General features: G+C 43.1%; 1 protein-coding gene across 3 annotated transcripts in view; it reads left to right on the forward strand.

Moving 5' to 3' along the window:
• CLMN (calmin) overlaps positions 1-21,898 on the forward strand; it is a 106,392-nt gene that overhangs the window by 40,948 nt on the left and 43,546 nt on the right. Inside the window, exon 2 of one of the 3 annotated variants that reach the window (XM_074998728.1) lies at positions 21,394-21,527. The exons of the other annotated variants lie outside the window; for them this stretch is intronic. Within the exon in view, the coding sequence (XP_074854829.1) occupies positions 21,464-21,527 (64 nt within the window). The 5' untranslated portion in view covers positions 21,394-21,463. The remainder of the gene's footprint in view (positions 1-21,393; positions 21,528-21,898) is intronic. 3 annotated transcript variants of the gene reach the window in all.

Raw genomic sequence — 21,898 nt, forward strand, 5'->3', positions numbered from 1 at the left:
GACCAGGAACGGTGCTGGCCTCTCCCGGCCCACGGATAGTGCAGCTATATGGAGAGGGGAACAGTATGTTGGTAATGTGCTACAGCCGGGGGGGGGTCTGGCTGTGGGCCATCCCGCCCCGCAAAGTTCCCCCCCCCCCCCAGGGAATCTGCCCCCCATGGGCTGGGCATCCCATCCAATGGCACGGCGGCTGGGGGCTTCTCAGATGGGTGGACCTTCCCAGCTCATGGTGCATGGTCACCAGGAGCTATCCAGCACCGACCGGCCACCACCCCGTGTGCAGCTCACGGTACTGTCCGCTGGAGCAGGTGCTGGCCATCGCTGGCAGGCTGCCATGGTGTGCTGTGTACCACGGTGGGCCAGCATGTATGTGACCCGGGACCACTGGTCCTGTGTGTGGCCAGCTGACTGGTGCATCGCCCCCACCCCACAGATTGGGTGTGCGCTCCATTGCATATGTACCGGAGGATCCCTCGGTGAAATCTGAGGATGCATGGTTCTGTTACCTTCCCGGATGAGTGGGAGGGGATGTAGATCACTAGGTTCCCCTGCTCGCTCAACCACTCAGTGGTCATGTTGGCCCCCAGAGTCCCTGGTCTGGGCTGCTCCTCCTCCTCTGGCTGCGGCTAGTCTGCCAATATGTCCAGGACTGCCGTGGGTGGGGAGTTGTGCCGGGGCCCCAGGATGCTGGGCAGGTAGCTGGGGCTGCCGGGGAGCAGCTGGCCTGGCCTGGGGCCCAGGCCTAGCCCTGCTGCGGTTCTTTGATTTTTCTGTGTACCTGTTCTGTGGTACGCTCCGGGTGGCCCCTCGTAAGGAGGCCCCAGGCCAGGAGAGTGAATGCTGTGGCATTTTGCCACTTGACACCCATCTCATGGAGCACCTCCTCCTCTTTCTAGAGGCCCAGGAGGTCCCAAAGTTCCTGCTCTGTCCAGGAGGGGGCCCTCTCTTCTCGGCGAACCCTGGGAGCCCTGCAAGGGCTTGGAGCAGGGTGGGCCGTTGGGTTCATCTGGGGGCTGTGTGCTGGCCATCATCGCATAGTTCAGAGCATTCAGCTGGAGCTTGTGCGGGGGCTGCTCCTAGCACACTCTCAGCTTCCTGCCATGGGGTTCTTGTGTGCGTGCTGCTTTAAGGTGGCTGGACACAGGGATCATAAAGCCCCGCTGTTGCCGGTAGGAGCAGCCCCCATGCTCCAGGTAACCAGCGCCATGGCAGACCCCTCTTTCAAAAAAGCTCGGTGTGGAGTGTCTACATGTGTACTCTTTCGATTTTAGTTTTTGAAAGGGGACGATCTTCCTGATAAGGGATTGGGGTTCAGATTTTGACGGTTGTGCCCCATTCTTTTGATTTTCTTTCGAAAGAAGGTGTTGCACATGTAGATGCTCGTCCTGTTCTTTTGAAAGAGGGCCACTTATTTTGACATTTCTTGCATGTGTAGACACACTATAGCCTGTGTTTATGCTTGCATTCCTCTTTCAAAGAGGCATGCAAATGAGGGAAATTGAAAATGCAAATGAGATGCAGATTTTCATATCAAAAGAGCTTCTTTCGAAAGAAAAAGAGCAGTTTAGTCGCAGCTCTTGCTGAATAGACCTTGTCAGCCCTGGCCCTCCCTTTAACTGGGACCCCACTCTTTAAATACCCTTCTGGAACCACCCCCCACCACCACTCATGCACCTTATGAAGCAGGTGTTTGCCCATGAAAGCTTATGCTCCAAAATAACTGTTAGTCTATAAGATGCCACAGGACTTCCTATTGTTCTCAAAGATATAGGCTAACATGGCTATCTCTGATATATTTCAAAATAGCAATTATTACCATTTTTGATATGATTTAAGAGACGAAAAAACAATGCATTTTTTTCTCTTTCAAAAACTGTCTCCAGCTAAGGAGAGCGGGGATGTTGCTAAAATGAAAGCCTTGCCTTCCATTTCAAATGGTTTAACTGTTTTTTCATCTTTCTTTTTTCTTTAATAAAAGGTAAAAAGAATTTTTAATGCTGTGTTTGACATGGTACTAAACAGGTGGAGGTCTCTCAGCCAACCTCAAGCCTTTAACGCAGTTTAATATTGTACAATAGCTGGATTATGTTAACACCTTCGGCTCATTTATTCAGTCACCATTAATAGAACACATCTTAACAGTGGATACGGTAATTAAAAAAAATAGAAGTTAGAGCTGCCTCTTACTTTATGTAGTGTATTTGATTCTGGAAGATTTTGGAACTCTTTATAGCATTAAACCTCGATAGAATCTTCAGCTACCAATGGAACACAACTGTCTTAGATCAAACACAGCTGCTGTTTCATAGCAACACTGCATAACACCATTGGACATTGAATGAAGAACATCTCGTCTAATTCATATTATTTTGCAGTAGTAATTCAGGACTGTCCGACATGTGGCTGGGACACAGAACCTCATACCACAAGACTAGGAATATCCTGGGAGAAGGAGAGCTACTTGACAGCGTTTTGTGTCTAGGTCTGAATCTTCTTTTTTCTCTGAAGTTAAAGGTTAGCTTATAATCGAGTTGGAAGTCAAAGGCCAGTCAAACTTGTATGTAACAGTCTTGTTCTGTTAGACTCAGTTCTATACCGATTAGAAGGTCTGACTGTAGTAGAAAGCAAACCTGTTGTGTTGTGGGCCTAGTCTTGAACTTGTTATTCTGTCCTTTTTCAATCCTTATGAATTCAGTCCTCTCATTGAAATCCATCGGAGCTGGACTGTAGGCATCAGGCTTTCACCTGAGTTTGCAGGGCATTGAAAACTCCGGGTTTCAACTTCTAACAGTCTAAAGGGGTTTAAGCTTGAAAAATAGAAGTCTCAATTACCATCTCTAATGGTTTCATTTTATTATTTTTTTTTTTATTTGTACATTCTACCTGGTACATCCTTTCAGACCTTTCAGTGACCAATGTCCAGGATCCATTGATGCTTGAACAACTCCCAGGATATATAATATTCAAAGACATGGATCCCATATGATGCTGCTTTTTAATGAGTATGCAGGGACTAAATCCTGTTACCAAGCAGCCTGGAACACAACATCAGATGCTGCTTGGCAACATAATGGTTAGGTGCCCGAGGGACAGTCTATGTCCTGATTGAAGTGTCACAGTTGAAGTGATTTGAAATAGATAACCTCCCTTCCACTGCATCTGGGTCACATAGCAGTGGCAGAACTATGAATAATTCTCAATTTCCAGCTGATTGTCTGCTAGGGTCTTGTGAGGCCTGCTTTGCATGACACTGAACTCTGCAGCTTCTGGGCAAAGGGATCTAAGCCACAGAAAACAAAATGGAATACAGAGACAGAAATAGAAACAAACAGGGCTATGCACAGAGAGAGATCAAAGACTAACGCAGAAACTAATTAACACTGGTACACAGAAAAATGGATGGAGTAAATGGAAAGAATAACAATGAAAGATCTTGATCGTTTTTCCAGAAAATCATTAGAAAAAGTGCCATTGGTTCTGCAGGAGCAGAAAGGAAATGACATGACCGTTCATTTTTTAAAAAATGATACAACATCCTATTTTTCAGTCATTGTTCCTTTTCTCGATGTATTTGAACAAGATGTTAAGAAAATGAAAGGAAAAAAAATCAGGCGAAAGAAAAAGTTGAAACAGGGAAAAGAACAGTAATGTAAAATAGAATCAGGGTCATTTGCCAGATGGTTTGCTTTTTGGCTGGGGATCTTCAAATGAGATTGGGAAAGGTGAAGAAACTGAGACAAAGGCAGGGCAACTGACTTGCAGAAGACATTCACGTTAATGGCAACACTCATGTGTCCTGACTTTGCTTTGTTCTAACAGTTGGAAGACTACACTGTCTTTCTAAAAATACACATTAGGCAATCTAACTTCTCACCAGGCATCTTACAATTTTCAAGCCTGTGCAAGGGTATCCGTTTAAGAAAGTCTATAATTCTGCAGCCTGAACCAGAGTGTATGTGCATGTGTCCACTTTGAGGGAACTCCTGAGACTGAATAGAGTAAATCAAGGATTCCAAATCTTTCTATTCTTGGACTGCTTTAGTCCTTTCACTGCTCTTGAATGTTAAGCAAATCTCTGTACAAAGGATATCTGCATGCCCTCTGATGATATGTAAATTGTGGTGATGTAGTGATAGAACCAGAAAAGAACATATGGCATTATGGATTCAGGCTAGTTTTGTGGTGCTGAAAGGCTTAATACAAAACGTGTGTCTAAGTTCTCATTCTAGCAGTCTATCTTGCAGGGTTGCTCGGAATTCGGGTTAGGCTTTTGCCATTGTGAAATGAACGTATTATGTTGATGAAGCCTGTTACAGGTGGTTAATAGTTCTCGTTTATAGCACATGCCTGCTTCAGGGTTTACCTCAGAAGTGAAGATTTTGAAGTCCATCTACATTAACAAAGGAGCCTGTAAACAGGGATTTAATATGTATCGGAGGGGTAGCCGTGTTAGTATGGATTTGTAACAGCAATGAAGGGTCCTGTGGCACCTTATAGACTAACAGAAAAGTTTTGAGCATGAGCTTTCGTGAGCACAGACTCACTTCATCAGATGCACTTCATCAGATGGATTTAATATGAAGACTGGTAACTAAAATGCTGCTGCATCAAAGACCAGATTACCATAAACCAAAATACAAATGAGGCATAAAACTGTTAAAGGGCACTACCAGGTAAAACATAAGATTCCTGATTCCCTATTGCTGAAGATGTCTTCACACTTGTAGGGCAACACAAAAGGGTGAAATCCCTGAAACTGGGCCCTTGAGAATATTCTCTGCTCAGGGACCCTCCTCCCCAGCCAGGATTGAAAGTAGAGGTCTGGACAAATCAGAATTTTGTCTATAACCTGTTGGACCCCAATCATTTGTTTCCTGGGCCCACCAGCCCCCAGGAGAACTTGTAAGAGCTGCTCCAGTTGATACTGGGGGTTGGGCAAGCCTCAGCTGCTCCAGAACACAGGAAGTACAAAGGTGACTTAAATCTAACTTTGTCCTTCTCTTTGGGTGCTGCCTGCTGCAGTAATGGGGTAGCTGACAGTAATGGCTGCTCTATTCAAAAGAATCTTAAATTTCCTGTGTAACCAGTCTAATGTCTTAGTTTATTGAAACTGGGAGAAATGTATAATGTTGAATTTACTTTTTGCTGCTTAATTACTTTTTTCGCCTTTTTTTCCCCACTTGGCTAATGAAAAAGGGGTTGTTAGTTTCACCTCTAATTAATTTCACTTTGTGAATTCTGCAAGACATTGTTCACTGATTAGAAAACTTTCAGTGGGCATCTAACATTAATGAAAATGTTTCTAATTCTTTTAATGTATAAATGTCTTATTTTACAAAACCTGCATTTTAGGACTACAGTTAACTCAGTATTTTCCCTTTGATCACACAGGTACCATTATTTTGTAATGCCTCAATTTTGTGCTGCTTCTAACTCTTTGTCTTTTCTTGCACTGCAGAGCAAGGAAAAGCCTGGCAGATAAGATGTGGAAATTATATGCTTGTGATAAGGGCAGGGCTATATTTTAATGAAGTTATGCAAATAGTCTGGCTGTTGCAGCAACTGGGATAGGGAGTAACCAGAGTAACGTGAATTAAGATTTAGGACCCAACAGGAGCAAGACTTGGTGCAGAGCAATACCTAGGGCAGAGGCTTGATTCAGGACTTGGATCCTTGGGAGTGTAAACCACGCACTACTGGGTGTAGTTCATCGTCCCATGTAGTGGCACCTAGACCACTTAGAATGAGAGAGCATGAGTCTCCTTTACAGCCTTAGCTGAGAGCCAGCTGGCTTTTAGTTCACCCATAAGGGGCGCATGAACTAAGCTCCAGAGGTCCCAGGTTCAGTTCTGCTGGTTGGCATTTACACGAGCCTTTGAGAGGCAAAGAATCTATGGGCATGTGTGCCATATGTCCTCTGCAGCTGCTGGACTTAAGAGCAAAATGTAACGCTGGCAGACCAGGTGCCATCTCATGCCAGGGTCCATAGGTCTCGAGGGAACTCTGACTAATACAAAGGTGGAACTGGTTTGACTCACCTGTTTCCTAGTATTACTAAAATAGCTCTTATATATATATATATATAAATAAAAAGTGCTTAGTGTGTCGACTGTTGAATGTTCATGAGTTGCTTCATACGTGAGGCTCATAACGTGTATCCCATATTGTGAGGTCATATATGAGCATCTGCCTTGTAATCTTCTGTAGCCGTGTAAATCACCAGACAGGAAAGAGGCATGAACTAGTATGAAATGCTGTCGTCCAACAGAAAGAGTATTAGATCCTACGCGACTGAGGAAGTCCATCAACAGCAGATGATCTGTTGTGAAACAGAGAGCAAACATGTTTGCTGCTTGCTCTCCCCTTTCCAGCCCTGAAGTGGAAGTGTGCAGGTGAATTCATCCCATCAACTAAGCTGACCCCTCAGAGAAGGAGTTGAAAGGGAGTAAAAATCCCTGATAAAGAGAAACTGTATCTGTTATCCCTCTTGGACTCTCAGTGACAAGGTTTTCTAGGCATAAGCAAGAGATCCCCAGAGCTTACTCTTGGTTAACCCAATGGGACATACAGAGCTTGCTTATTACGGAAGCTTTTTTACTTTTTGAAGCTTAAGATAGAAACTCATTTGTATGTATGTTTATCATTTTAACCTTGTAAATGACTCTTATTTCCTTTTCCTAGTTAATAAATCTTTTGGTGCTTTATTATAGGATTGCCTGCAAGTGTTTCTATCTTTGTTGTGAGATCTAGGTCAGGGGTCTGCAACCAACATAGCAAGAGGAGTCATTTTTTCCAAATTCGTTTATTAAATACATGCTTCAAGAGCCACAATGCATATGAATATGAGACAGCCCTTCATAAATAACGTTAAAGATTTAAACTTATTTTAGGGCAAAGCCTGCCCCCATGACACCAGAATAACATATTTTTGCACAGAGGATCTAGGCCGCATCTACTACATGTGCTTTGAAAGACATTTGTAGAATTAGGGCTTTAAGCAGAACTGTGTCTATAACCAGGCTTACTGCTCCTGTACTAAGTGGTAGCAAATAGTGTTTTCCAAAAAGTAGAAGATTCAGTTAACTGGCAGAACTTATTTTCTCAGAGCTGGTTCAAATCCTTAAGAGCTGTTCGGTGGCAGGGTTATGGCTGCCTAACTGTATGGCCAGTTCTCCTATCTCAGCCTTTTTGACACCAGGGACTGGCTTGCTGCCTTCTTAAATGGTGTCAGGGAGATTTCAGTGATCAACACTGGTCCGTTGGCTGGTTAGTGAGCTACACTGTCCTATAAAACAAGACAACACAGAGTGCATTGCCTTATATACTCACATTGATGCTCTGCATGCATGTCCTGCAGGTGCTCCGAGGGTGAGGGTCTTCACTCCGCACCCTCCCCCCCAGCTGGGCAGCACCATCAGGCCCAGAGGGTAATCGCTGCTTTGCAGAACCAGCGTGCAGTGTGGTCGGAGCAGGGTGGGGACAGGTTGCTGCTTCACACCCAGGGAGCCCAGGGCTAAAGCGGAGTGGTGGAGACACTGCTAGCCTGTCTTCCACGGAGCCGTGAGGGGCTACCACACTGTTGCTGGGGCCAGAGCAGCACGGCTACGGGGAGGGGGATTCAGGAGAAACCCGCAGGAAAAGGAACCAGAAAGGTGGGGGAAAGAGACACCCAAACTGATTGGTACATGTCTAGAGCAGGACCCCGCTCGCTGCAGCCCCTGCACCACCCTCTGCTCGAGCCCAGACGGCACAGCATTAGAACCAGCCACCCCTCCCCCTGCCGCCTTGCCCAGCCGAGCACTGGCCAGCACACCCCTGCCCCTGACTCCTGACCTGGCCAGATGTGGGAGGCGGAGGTGGGAGAGTTGAGTGCTGGCCAGGCTGGAGATAACTGCTATTGTTTCAGTGGCATCAGAGCAGCATCATTAGAGCATCTGGAGCCACAGAGGAGTCAATACCAGGAGCCACAAATGACTCCTTAAAGAGCTGCATGTGGCTCTGGAGCTGCAGGTTACCAACCCTGATGTAGGTGCAACTGATCTGGGGTAAGTGACTGGTCATTTGGGCTACGTCTACACGTGCACGATACATCGAAATAGCTAATTTCGAAGTAGCGACATCGAAATAGCCTATTTCGATGAATAACGTCTACACGTCCTCCAGGGCTGGCAACGTCGATGTTCAACTTCGACGTTGCTCAGCCCAACATCGAAATAGGCGCTGCGAGGGAACGTCTACACGCCAAAGTAGCACACATCGAAATAAGGGAGCCAGGCACAGCTTCAGACAGGGTCACGGGGCGGACTCAACAGCAAGTCGCTCCCTTAAAGGGCCCCTCCCAGACACACTTTCATTAAACAGTGCAAGATACACAGAGCTAACAACTAGTTGCAGACCCTGTATATGCAGCACGGACCCCCAGCTGCAGCAGCAGCAGCCAGAAGCCCTGGGCTAAGGGCTGCTGCACACGGTGACCACAGAGCCCCGCAAGGGCTGGAGAGAGAGTATCTCTCAACCCCCCAGCTGATGGCCGCCATGGAGGACCCCGCTATTTCGATGTTGCGGGACGCGGATCGTCTACACGTCCCTACTTCGATGTTGAACGTCGAAGTAGGGCGCTATTCCCATCCCCTCATGGGGTTAGCGACTTCGACGTCTCGTCGCCTAACGTCGATTTCAACTTCGAAATAGCGCCCAACACGTGTAGCCGCGACGGGCGCTATTTCGAAGTTACTGCTGCTACTTCGAAGTAGCGTGCACGTGTAGACGCAGCTTTGGTACTGGGAATAACATGGATACTGTTATGATTTCTGCTCTGAAGGGCCATCCATCATACAGGCAGACTTACCTGGGTGAGCAGGTAGATCAGAGTATGTTGCAGAGTGTCTGAGACTCATGTCAAGGCTGTTATAGTGCCTATGGAGTTTACACTTCATAACTGGCAGGGATATTCAGTATGGAAGCCCTTGCCTTTGGGATTGGCAGTCCTTGGTCATCCATGGGATCCTGATTTCTCATGGACCCTTCCCTCTCTTTTGGTACTGGGGCTAGCCAGCCAAAAACAAACAAACCTTGATTTTCAGTAAGGAGCTAACAGTCCCTTTACATTGGAAACAAATATATAATAATGGCATTTTAGTCTAGCAGACAAAGGTGTAACACAGTCTAATGGCTGGAAGTTGAAGCAAAGCCAGTGCTTTTCTTTTGTGTTGGTATTTGCTGGTACTGAGTACCAGCACCTCAGCAGCAGCCACAGGACTGACTGGGGGGAGGATGGCAGGGAGCAGGCAGCTAGCTGAATACTGACTCCTTTTTAAAAAAAAAAAAAAAAAAAAAGGCATTGAGTGAGAAGTTCAGAATGGCAATAAGGGGTACAATTTTAATAGTGAGGGTTATTCAGCAAAGATTGTGGTGGATTCTCAATTTATGAAACCCAAACTACATCAATTCTGCTATTTCCATCCTGTACCTGCAACCACACACACCTTTCAATGCTGATTGGCGGTACCCAAGCTATTTCTGTCCTGAACTCCCACACAACTTTGCCAGTGCACTTCAGTTCTGTCAGGCATCACCCTTGGGCCTTTTCTGAGAAGAATGCTGGTTGAATTACATATCATCATAATGTAGAGTGGTTTTGTCACACAAAAAAAATTTACATTAAGGATAAGAGTTCTGAAACCTACTAAGACGAAAATAAATTCAGTTCACTTGTCGCCTTTAAATATGTGGGCAGATGTGGCTTCAGTCATACTTCTGACCCTTCTGGTTTTGTTGGGGTTTTGTTCGTTAGTTTGTTTGTTTTAACATCTAACAGTTATAATAAACAGACCCAGGGTATTGTGTCTTCTGAAAGCCGTTGGGTCTTGACTACTGAAGGCAAGTCTGGGGATTTTGGGCTCAGTACTGCATACTCTGTCTTTGCATTTGCTTAACAAATTGCTAGTACAAGATATGAATAAAGCAACTCAATTTAGAAACATGTTTCCAGGGAAACATTAGTTGCCTTGGAAGTTAACCATGGGGCATGATTCTTGTGTGGCTCTTGGGACAAATGTAAGTTTGACGATTTTCTTTCCTTTTTATAGAAAGCACGTTCTTCTGAGATTTTGGTTTGGTTTTCGTTTTACTGTAAATTTTGAAGGAATTAAGCAGATATGGGGTGCCACTAAGAAAAGGGCTTACAGTATTTTGAATTCAGCATCCTTGCCCCTTTATATAGGTTTTTAAGAGCTTTGTCTGATTCATTTGTTACCTTCCTCTACATAGTTTACAAGATACAGACAGTGTGATTTATGGCCTAGGATAGTTAAGAAACCAGTTCCATTCCTCGCTCTGACCTGAGTTTCTTGTATGACCTTAGGTAGGGGTGGGCAGTAAGTGGTCCACAGGCTGGACACCATTTGCCAGGGAGTGTCCAAAGGCACAACTGCTCGCAGTCCTGTTGGCCATGGATTGCTGTTCCCAGCCGGTGGGATCTGCAGGAAGCTGTACTGCTGGCGCTACCATTTCCGGCAGCTTCTGTTGGCCAGAAACAGTGAACCATGAGAGGAGGTGCTGAGAGTGGATATACCTGTAGACATGCAGGTTAATGAAGTGTGTGTCAGCCTGCCGGAAGCTAACCCTGGCAAATTATGTCCGGCCTACAAGCTACTTATTGCCTTCCTTAGGCATGTCTGTTAACCTCTCTATGCCTTGTTGTTCTCCTCTGTAAAAGGAGTACAGTGATATTCACCTGCATTCCTGAGTTAGGGATTAATTCATTAATACACGTAACCATGACAGCTACCATGGGCCTGGGGCAAGGTGGGCGGGGAGCTAGGCTCCATGCCCTGAAAGGGGTGAGGCCAAGGGCTGTAGGAGTGGACCTGCATGTAACATGTTGGGATTCTAAGATAAAAGATCTGTGGGGAAGCAGTATAAAAGTTTTCCCTTTCGATTTAATTCCTGACTGAAATCAAATGTGAAATTTGCCTATTAGAGACTTGGTGTGAGTCATTCACAATGAGAAATTACCAAGAGAATGTGTGTTTATATTTAAGTGAGCAAAGAAGATGGTCTTCAGCAATAAATATTTGTTAAAATTGCTAACATTATGCTCTTGTCAGGAATATTGTAATTATCTAGTCATTTGTAATTTTCTTATTCAGAAGTTCTATGTTCTTCCTTTCAGTCACTGACAAGAAAAAGACATGTCGATCGCATTAAAAACACACACATAAAAGTGTGGGATTGTATTTTGTTCGAGGAAAGAGATGGTTTTGAAGTGGTATAAATGCCACAATCTCCCAGACTTTAAAATATGCAGTGTGTTGACAGTTGCCAAAAGTAGCACAAGTCACGGGGCTAGTGGCTTTCTCACACAAACAAGTGTGCTAGGTAGGCTCTGGCTCTGTTAAAGTCTGCACCTATGTGTTTAGGATATCAGGTCCAATGGGGGAGGTGGGGAGGGGCAATTTTTTTTGTTTGTTTGAATTAAACTACATTTTTGTAGGAGAACTGAAAACCTTTCATATGCTACTTGTTTAGTGTAGCAATCAGTGTACACTTTTTGTTTTTAAAGGTATATTTTGGACTTTACAAAACACTCCACCTCCCCCCCGCCCCACAAGCATCTAAAAACATCTTTTAAAGATTATAGATTAGCTACTGTGCTCCTGTCTGCGAGAGAAATGACTCTGGACAGTATCCATACTCTATAGCCACTCAAGTGAGTAACATGATCAGGATTTGGCTCTACCTCTACTTGATGCAGTTCTTATCGTTGGAAAAGGCCTGATGTTGGGCAGATGTGTGCTCTCTCTCTCTCTGGGTCAAACTCTCCAAGGAGCTGAGCACATCCTGGGATATCAGCAGAAACAGAAAATGCTCAGCACCACACAGGGATTGCTTAGAACCTTGTGGTGTCATAGCATCCAATCCTGCTCCTGGAGTTTTTCTGGCAGGCTTTTGCCACATTACAAAGTGTGGACAAATGCTCTGGCTCTTTGTGTGTACCTCTGGGTAAATGATCACATTATTTTATATTGGTTCAGAATTTCCTAAGCTGTAGTCACTGACCCACAGTATGTCAAGTATAACAAGAATCTCTCTGAGGGCTTAATCTCCAGTTTGATAATTCCTCTTTACTGAACACTTTGCTCAGCACTGGTCTACACGTGTGTGGGGGGATATTCCTGATATTGCTATTACTGACCATTTAAAAACCAACAAATGAGCCAAACCAATGTGTGTTGTGGCCAAGCACAGCTGTAGGCAGTGGTGTGATTTGAATGGCAGTAAAGCAACACCGGGTGAAGTTATTTTTCAATCAAATTAGGCTTTACCTTACTAATCCAGTGAGACTGGAAAGGCAGTTTTTAGTAAACTCATCACTTTATTAAATGGGAGCCAAAGACAATACAAATCCACTTTTTTTTTTTTTTAAAGGAAAAGGTAAAACTAATGTGACTCTACAGCTATGGAAATAAATTGAAACAAACTGGGCATATTTTCAAAGCCATTATTGCAGCTAAATTGCAGTCATGCTTATTAATGGAGAGATTAACTAAAGGAATAAAAATGCCACTAAAGTTTACAAATGTGAGAAGTTTCACATTTTTCGAAATTTGCACAACCATGTACAGGAACAAATGTTCTCACCCAGTTTCTGTGACAATCTTCTTAGGAATATTTACTCATGTGAAAGGGTAGAACAGTCTGTTTTAAGAGTTTGTTTTAAGAATTTTATGTCTGTGTAAGCTTTATCTAGTTCTTGCAGTATACCTGGGGGGAGGGTATCAGAACCATTTACAGCTAATGTACAGTGCCATGATAGGGCAGGAAAAATTGTGTGTAATTATTCTTTTAAAGGGTAGTAGAGGAATGTAAAACACTTCCCATAAGACTTATTAGGTCAAGGTATGGGAGATGTCATAATAATGTGGAGAAGTAGGGATGATTATCACAGAAATAACATCGGGTATATCACAGAAGTGAGCATCATATGAATTATTGTCTAGCTTCTATCACTTTTGCTGATGTCAAGATCAAGTCTGAATGCTTCCAAGTATTTGTGTATTTAATTTTAGGACGGTCATGAGTGAGGTGAATTATCTTCCTGTTAAAGACAGGGAAACAGAAGCACAGAGAGACCATATGACTTGCCAAAGGTTTCCCAGACAATCTGTAGAACAGATGTGTAGAACTAGGTATTCTGAGCCCCAGTCCAGTGCTTTAATTCCAAAACCATTCCTCTTCTCTTTTAGTAGAAGGTATGTCCATTGAAAACTTTAGAGATGAAAAAACTCTCAACAGTTGGGCAACAGGCGCATCACACCAGAAACCCATCTGCTAATCAACACAGTCCCAGTGGTCTCAGTGTTTCCAATATCCCCCACTCTGTCCATCTTTTGGCTTGTGTTAGATTGTGACAGGCACAGTCTTTTAGTTCTGTTTGTATGGCATTTAGTACAATGAAGTCTGGAATAGTTTTGTAGGCCTATGATAATATGACTAATGCTACTTCCAGAATAGGTGCATCCATACTGGACCTTACCAGGTTAGTCACAGAATCACGGGCACATTCTCATGTTCCTCAACTAACATCATATATGCCATCATGTGCCAACAATGCCCAGATGCTTTGTATATTGGATAGACTTCAAATTCTCTTAGACAAAGAGTTAATGGGCACAAAACAGATAAAAACACTCCTGATCCACAAACCAGTCAGCCAACATTTTAATGGAGTGGGCCATTCTGTTAATGACTTAAGAGTTTGCGTCTTACTGAAGAGGAATTTTCACACTAATTTGGAAAGAGAGACTGCTGAACTCTCTCTTTTATATTTATATTCGACACATTAACACATGGTTTGAACCGTGGTGCGAATTTTCTGGGTCATTATAGGGGCTCTTTTGCATGCTTGGCTTAATCTAATTCTTGACACACACCCTCCCAGCCCCTCTACTCTCTGATTTGCTTACCTTGATAATTTTTTTTCTGATCTGTCAACCTTGATTACTATTTTTGGTTCTCTATGCCTTAAATATTGAGTCTGTTCTGGTATAGCTATGGTCTGAAAAAGTGGGTCTATCCCACGAAAGCTCACCTAATAAATTATTTTGTTAGTCTTTAAAGTGCTACTTGACTGCTTTTTTGTTTTGATAGTATATAGACTAGCATGGCTTTCTCTCTGTTATTAATCAAGAATAGTTAGTCCACTTTAAATTTGCACCCTATTTTATTCTGGATTTACTCTCATGTGTTATTCTTTATTAATTTTCAAAACAGTCCCTAAACTTTTATTTAAATACAAAAATTCATACATTTTTGTCAAGTCTGTGTAAACTGATCCTGTATTGAGTCAGCTGTAGACAGTGACCTGCTGATTCTGTGCTTATCTATTTTAGGCATGATCTGAAACAATGACTGTAAAAGAGGTGATGAGCTTTTGTGGGACAGACCCACTTTTTCAGATCTGGAAATTATGAATTAAGAATTTCCAGATCTGAAGAAGTGGGCCTGTCCCACGAAAGCTCATCATCTAATAAATTATTTTGTTAGTCTTTTAAGTGCTACAGAACTGGGTTTTTTTTGTTTTGTTTTGTTAAGATACAGACTAACACAGCTACCTCTCTGTAAAAGAGGTGTAAGCAACACTCCTTCTCCCATATTCATCTAATTGGGACACTAACTGAAAAAGCTGGAAGATGATTTACTTGTTAATACTTGGCTGGTGAGAAGTTTGATGGAAACATCTAGTAAATGAGCTGTCACACAATCCCTCTCAAAAGCCCTTCCGAGCTGCACTTATTTTTAACTCAAAGCATTCTAAAAATCATGAGATTGGATTAAACATCATCTGATTTCAACTTCCCCATAATTTATTTTTTAAACTGTCATTCTGGTTTTTTTTAGTCTTTTATGGTGTGTTCACACCACAGTTTGAAGATTTTTTCTGCCATCATGGGTTAGGAAATTACTCTGAATAAACAAACAACCCTCCCTCCACCCCTGTGCAAACACACGAAGGAAAGCTGAGATCCTCATGGAATTATATGATTCCAGGAGCTGGGATTTTAAGTAAAATGTTATATATCAATTGACTTGCTGTAAAATCATCAGAGTTGGCTACAGTGTAGCTGCCAAAACCTTCAGTTCCTTGATGACTTGTACAATACAGTTTTGCAATCTCAATTCAGCATGTGCCGTATACTAAATGTGAGGACATTAGAGCTTTGATCAATGCCTAGCTAAAGGCCATGAGACTCCATGCCTTGGAGCTTTCCTTAGTCCAGCTGTTCCAAGTCTTTGAGTGGTTAATCACTTCCTTGTGGTAAGAGGCTGAGCAAAGCAAAGCAGGGGAGGCTGAGTATAAAAAGTGACTTGTTAGATGAACTCAAGAGCTATGAACAGAGGTACCAAACAGGAGAGTTTCAGAGGGAGTAGCTCCAGTTACAGACTCGAGCTAGGGCTACACTGTAACCCTAGCTCGAAATAACTTACACAATTTGCAGTCTGTGAACTACATAACTTATTTCAAGCTCCCTTATTTCAAACCTACTGCAGGCTACAATGTGCTGGGTTCGAAATATGGAGCTATTCTGAGTTTCCTGAGGGTTACCAGGAATGAAACAACATGCTCAAAACAGCCCTGTTATTTTGAACTCAGTGTTTGGCCTTGCAGTTTTTATTTCAGAATACAAATGTGTTCAGACATAGAAACCATAGTAGCCTTAGCCTCAGTGTTTTGAGGTAGCAGGGCCAGGTGAGTGGTGTGTTTGGCCCATCTGGAGGTAGGTTGGTTGTTCTGTGTGTATAAGCTATGTAGCTGTGTGGTAGGCCTCTAAATAAGCCCTGGGTGCTTTGATTAATGCTTTTCTACAGACCTTGTGGCTCTAGCTCTTGTAGCTATGATCTGCTGTTTGAAATTTCTGAGTGGTTAATCACTGGTGGGGGCAGAGCAGTGCTGAGTTCCGCAAGCAAAATTTGATCTAAAAATTGACTTGCTAGGTGAACTTGAGAGCTGAGAACAGAGAGAGCTAAGGGGAGTGTGAGAGGCTTTCCTTCCCAGTTCAGCACAGTGTATGATAACCAGCTGGCAAGTGATGGTACAGTGGTGGTGACCTGCAATGGATGTGTGCCATATGCTCTTTCCCACATAAGAATGGAAAGGACTTCCTGTGCATGAAGTGCAAGTTGGTGACTGTGCTGGAGGAAAGGATTCTTGGGTTGGAGGGGCAAGTTGAGAAGTGGAGGAGTTCTTAGTTTAAGGAATACCACTATCTCTGGTCCAAGGAAGAATGGATTTGGCCACACGGGAATTGGGGAGAGAGTGAGTAGATCAGAGAGAAGGCCTGGTAAGTTTGTAACCACAGGAAGCAAGAGGTCATGACAACATTCTGCATGGTTGGAGACAGAGGAGAACAGGTAGGCTATGGCTACAAGAAGAAGAAAAAATGTAGGAATGTGACATAGCTAGATGTTTCAAATCAATACCAAGTCCTCAATGTGGAAGCTGTGGAAGACACTTCTCAAGCCTCATGAGGTTCAAGGGAGTGGAGAGATGTACAGACACACATGGATGACAGCTTGATCAAACCTGTAAGAAAATGGAGCTTACCTTGCGGGGGAGGAAAAAGTCAGATGATCCTTCTGGAGGATTCAGTGCTCGGAAGAGACAAAAGAGCATTTTACGAGGGAAAGGTGGACAACAGCACATTGTACTGCCTTTCTGGAGCCAAAACTTGTAGGCTTCAGAAGCCTGTAGGTCAGGATCCATATCAGCACTAATGACACTAGGTCATGGACTATCTCAGAGATACTTGATGAATTCAAGGGACTTGGAATCATGCAGAATAAGAATGTCCAAGTGATCTTCTTTGAGACCCATCCAGTCCAATGACCAAAAGAAGACAGGATGCAGAAGATACTGGAGTTGACTCACTGGCTAGGTAAATAAGTGTCAGGTGGAGAGCTTGGGTTCTGCAGAACATTGGTCCCTCTTCTACTGAGGAAGAGGCTATCCAAACTATACAGCTCCCTCTCTCAGTAGGAGAGGTGGACCAATCTCTTTTTGGACAGACTGGCTAGAAGAGTCAAGAGGGGGTTAAACTACCAGAAAAAGGGGGGACATTATGAGCATTTGTTTAGTGCAAAATTATTATGTTCAGCAGAAAATCAAACAGAGAACCAAAGGACATTCCAGTGGTTTGACTCATCCCATCAGGTTTCAGTAATACCAACTATATCAAATGTATGCTTAGAAATGAGCCATTCTTTTGTTTGTTAGCCATGTCCTTTGGTTTCTTGCAGGCCACAGCACTTAGGGGAGGAAGCATGGGGGAGGTATGGGGCAGAGCAGAAGTGACAAGCGGTGGGGAGCGGAGACTAGAAGAAAGCCAATGTTTTTCCAATTTTTAAATAGAGGAAATGGGGTGAAACAGAAAATTATAGGAATATTAGCATGACACTACTCACAGGCAAGATAATGGAGGTGATAATACAGGACTAGATTAATCAAGAACAAAAGGGGGTATTGTAATTAATGCAAAATAATATGGGTTTATTGAAAATAGATCCTGTCAAATTAACTTTATATCTTTCAGATTACAAGCTTAGCTGACCAAGGTGGTAGTGTTGATAACATATTTAGATTACTGTAAGGTATTTGATTTATGCAGCATGGCATTCTGATTAAAAGTAGCAAAGAGGTAGCTATGGTAGCCTGTATTCTAACAAAACAAATCAAAACAAAAAGCAGTCAAGTAGCACTTTAAAGACTAGCAAAATGGTTTATTAGGTGAGCTTTTGTGGGACAGACCCGCTCTTTAAAGTGCTACTTGACTGCTTTTTGTTTTGATAGTGTATAGACTAGCACGGCTTCCTCTTTGTTACTATTCAATATGCAAAACAAATCAGCAATCATGCAGCACTTTAAAGACTAACAAAATAATTTATTAGGTGATGAGCTTCTGTGGGGCAGACCCACTTCCTCAGATCTGGAGATATAACATTTCCAGTATAGCACTGACATTTCTATAATACAGAGATCCAAAAAAAAAATTGAAATAAAAACTGACAAATCAGATACATAGAACTGAAGGGCATGTGTGGGGGGTGTGAAATACTAAGTGTTCTGCCTGAGATCGTTACACATATCAAAGGTAGCAATACTGTCTTTGTAACGCATGAAGTAATTGCTGTCTCTATTAAGGCCAAGATTCAATGTATCAAATTTGAGCCTGAACTCCCTTGCATGTCTCCCTGCGTAATCTGCTGTTAATGTCTCTTCGTTGTAGGATGCATATTCTCTGGTCTTTAGCAGAGCGGCCCACTCCATTGAAATGCTCACTGACTGACGGATGTGTGTTCAGATTCCTAATGTCTGCTCTGTGCCCATTCATTCTATGATGAGGTGATTCTCCAGTTTGTCAATATACATAGCAGAAGAGCATTGCTGGCACATGATGGCATATGTAACATTGGTTGAGGTACAGGAGAATGAGCCCCTGATTTTGTAATTAACCTAGTTAGGTCCAGTGACAGTATCTCCAGAATAAACATGTAGACAAAGTTGGCACCGGGGTTTGTTGAAAGGAAAAGTTCCAGGATTAGAATTACTGTGGTCTGGCTTGTGGTTGCTAGTGAGAATTTTCCTGAAGTTAGGTGTTTGTCTATAGGAGATTAAAAATCTCTCACCTAGGGCCTCTTGGTGTGTAGCATCATGTTCCGGTATAGGTTGTAGGTTTTTAATGATACGTGGCAGGGGTTTGAGCTGGGGGCCATAGGTAATGATTGGATTAGAAGCTGGTTAGCTGATAGTTCTCCAAATATAACTGTAACTGGGGAATCACTGAATGAGATCCTTCAACAATCAGGTTTTGTCCCTATGCTATTTTATGTATATTTTTTTATAAATGATCTGGAAGACAACGTAAAATAATCACTGACAATATTTTCAGATGACAGAATTTGGGGGGATTTGTTCTGCCCTCTTCCCCATCTCTTGTCACTCCTGCTCAGCCCCTTTGCCTTCCCCACTCCACCTCTTCCCAAAAGCTCCCTCCCCAGAGTACTGTGCCTGCAGGGGAGTAGCAGGGCACCTGGTGCCAGCAGCAGGGATACCCCCTCTTTAATCACTGGCAGCAGCAGGAAGTGGAGTGACCCAGATCCAACCTATTTGTTCCCCCAACTCCCAGCTGCATTGCTCCACGTCCCACTGGTGGTGAGCACAGTGGATGGTTACGCTCCTTCACCAAGTCCTGTCTCCTGAGCAATGTGGCTTGGAGCTGGGGCAGTAGAGCAGGCTGGGGCTGGGTCACTTCGCTACCTGTTACTGCTGGTGAGTTCAGAGGTGGGTCCAACCTCTGTAACTAGTGCCAGGCCCCCTGCAGGACCCTCCAAAGTCTGGGGCTGAGGCGGTTGCTTCAGAGTGTCGAATAGATGGGGTAGAAGCCAGCCAATGGCCTCGTGCCCTTCCCCCTCAAAGATTTGGGGGACCCATGACCCCTCATACCTCCCGTGTATCACCCCAGCAGTTAGATTGCAGAGAACTAAAAGAGGAGCCAGAAGACTACAACATATCAAAATGAGACAACCACTTAACCCATGGGTAAAGGCATAGTTCTACCTGTTGGTACAGGTGACTCCCAGACCATGATACCAGTCTGTATTTTGCATAGAAAAGGACTAGGTGGCCTGATAACATTTTAACTGGTAAATCCACAAGTTCTGTCAGTCACTCCCTCTTCCTCTGCTGTCAGTAGTATAGATTTATTCTACATCTGCTTCTTTGGCCTGGTCTATGCTAGGGATTAAAGTCAATCCCAAGATATGCAATTCTTGCCACACCATTAGTGTAGCTAGAATCAACGTTTCAGGATCGACTTTATTCCCTAGTGTAGATCAGGGCTCTTCAAGCTAATGCCAACGTCCCTTTCTCCACACGATAACGTGGAGTACTAGGTCCAATGGCTGAGCCCAGAGAGATCAGTTTTGCTGCATCTTCAGACACATGGCAAAATCAATCTCCAGAGGTCCCTTCCAGTCCTACGGTTCTATGATTCTGTGATGACCTGCCCCCTTCCGATAAGTATAGACATACCCTTTGTTATTTTTTTTCTCTAACTTCTCTGATCACATGGGGATTGATTATATACCTTCCTTTCAGCCAACAGGCATGCTTTAGGAATTTTTCATATTCTGAGATCTGAATTCTTGCCTTCTCTATTTCTGTTTCTAGACTGCTACATGATAATGTCTGTGAATTCACTGTTCCTACTTCTGCATAAACTCTTTTCGCACTTTGGCAGTCATTTTTCTTCAAGTTTTTTCATTAACACATCAGCCAAGGGAGTGGCTTGTCATCTATGAGACAAGCCTCTCTCTCTCTCTCTCTCTCTCTCTCTCTCTCTCTAAATTAACCCTAACCCCAAATAATTATGATGTGTTCTAAATAGTTATCTCCATTCTTCTTTGCTCATACAGGACTTTTGCCTAACCCTGCACATGGAATAAATATATCTTTATTCTGATTTTTTTCAGAAATACCTTTTTTCTGTGGGAGAGATCATTGAAATTGATACATTTTCCAGAATGTTTTGGTTTCATCAAAAATGGCATTTTCCATGTACAAAGTTTGGACAAATAATTTCTGACCAGCATTGGTAGAGGGCCCCTGGAGCCTCACATTAGATATCTTTTTTCATTATTTAAATCTGTGTATAGAAATATATAAAAACAGCATGTGATCTATTGCAGCAGCAGTGCAGCTTACTACCAAACAAAGATCCAGATTTGAGATTCAAATTTAGGACCCAGGTCTCTCCTCCTGATTCATGTGAGGGAAGTACTGGGCTTTTGATCTCATGGAGTTGGCCACTTCTGGGCATGTTTCAGAGTCAGTGCTCTCAGTACTTATTGAAAAATTCCTGTGCTGCATGAATGATCTCTCTACTCACCTTGGTTTAAGATTCCAGCATGCACCAGAGTGAACACAGGGTACTCATGGCTAATCAGTAATTTATCAGAAAGGCTTGCCTTTATAAAGATAAAATAATAGTAGTTTGTATTTGCATAGTGCTTTTCATCTAAGTATCTTCATGTTGATTCAAAATATTACCTCCAATAGCCCCCTTAGAGTTAAGGGAGCTGTTATCCCCATTTTTCAGGGAAATAATTTGAGGTCCTGAGAAAATCAATGACTCACTGTATTGCCTCTGACAAATCAGTAGGTCAGCCCAGCATAAGTCAGGATTACTGACTCCCAGTTCCATGCTCTGTCCACTAAGTAACACTTCTTTTTTCTAATATATACAGCTTCTTTTACAATGTCCTCTTAGCTTAATACTTTCAGTATTCCCAGGATTTATACTGGCAAATAACTGCAAAAAATTTTTTTTCTTTCAGGAAAATGGCAAATTTTTAAAGAGTATCCTCTGGCTCCCATTAGATTTCTGCCTGTACAGTAGTACATCTGATGATGGGTCGCTGTGACAGTTCAGGTTCTGGTGGTGGTTTCAGCTGTGTCATGCCAGTTTATGGTACAGTTTTATAAGTTTTAAAAATGGTACTTGCAATTGTTATTGATTCTGTTGGCCTGCCCTTTCTCTCCCATTAGAGATCATAGTGCAGCTCAAGTCTTAGAGCACTATATTTTTCTCTTTCAGTAATGATGTGCAATCTGTTATATCATGTTTAACCCATGATTCACAAAGCTTTTGCTTATTTGCTAAAGCTGCAGGATTTGGTGCCAGCTAATACTAATCTCTGTAAATCTCTCAAGCATTTATTTTAGAGTTGTATGTACTTTTACTTGCTTTTAATGTTTGTTTCTTTTCATGCTTTTTCTTCTCTGTCTGAACTGTTTAGTAGTTTTGACAAAGGCCATTAAACTCGGCTCATGAGGCAGGAG

The sequence above is a fragment of the Carettochelys insculpta genome, chromosome 6, assembly GCF_033958435.1.
Source record: "Carettochelys insculpta isolate YL-2023 chromosome 6, ASM3395843v1, whole genome shotgun sequence".
Taxonomy (NCBI): Eukaryota; Metazoa; Chordata; order Testudines; family Carettochelyidae; genus Carettochelys; species Carettochelys insculpta.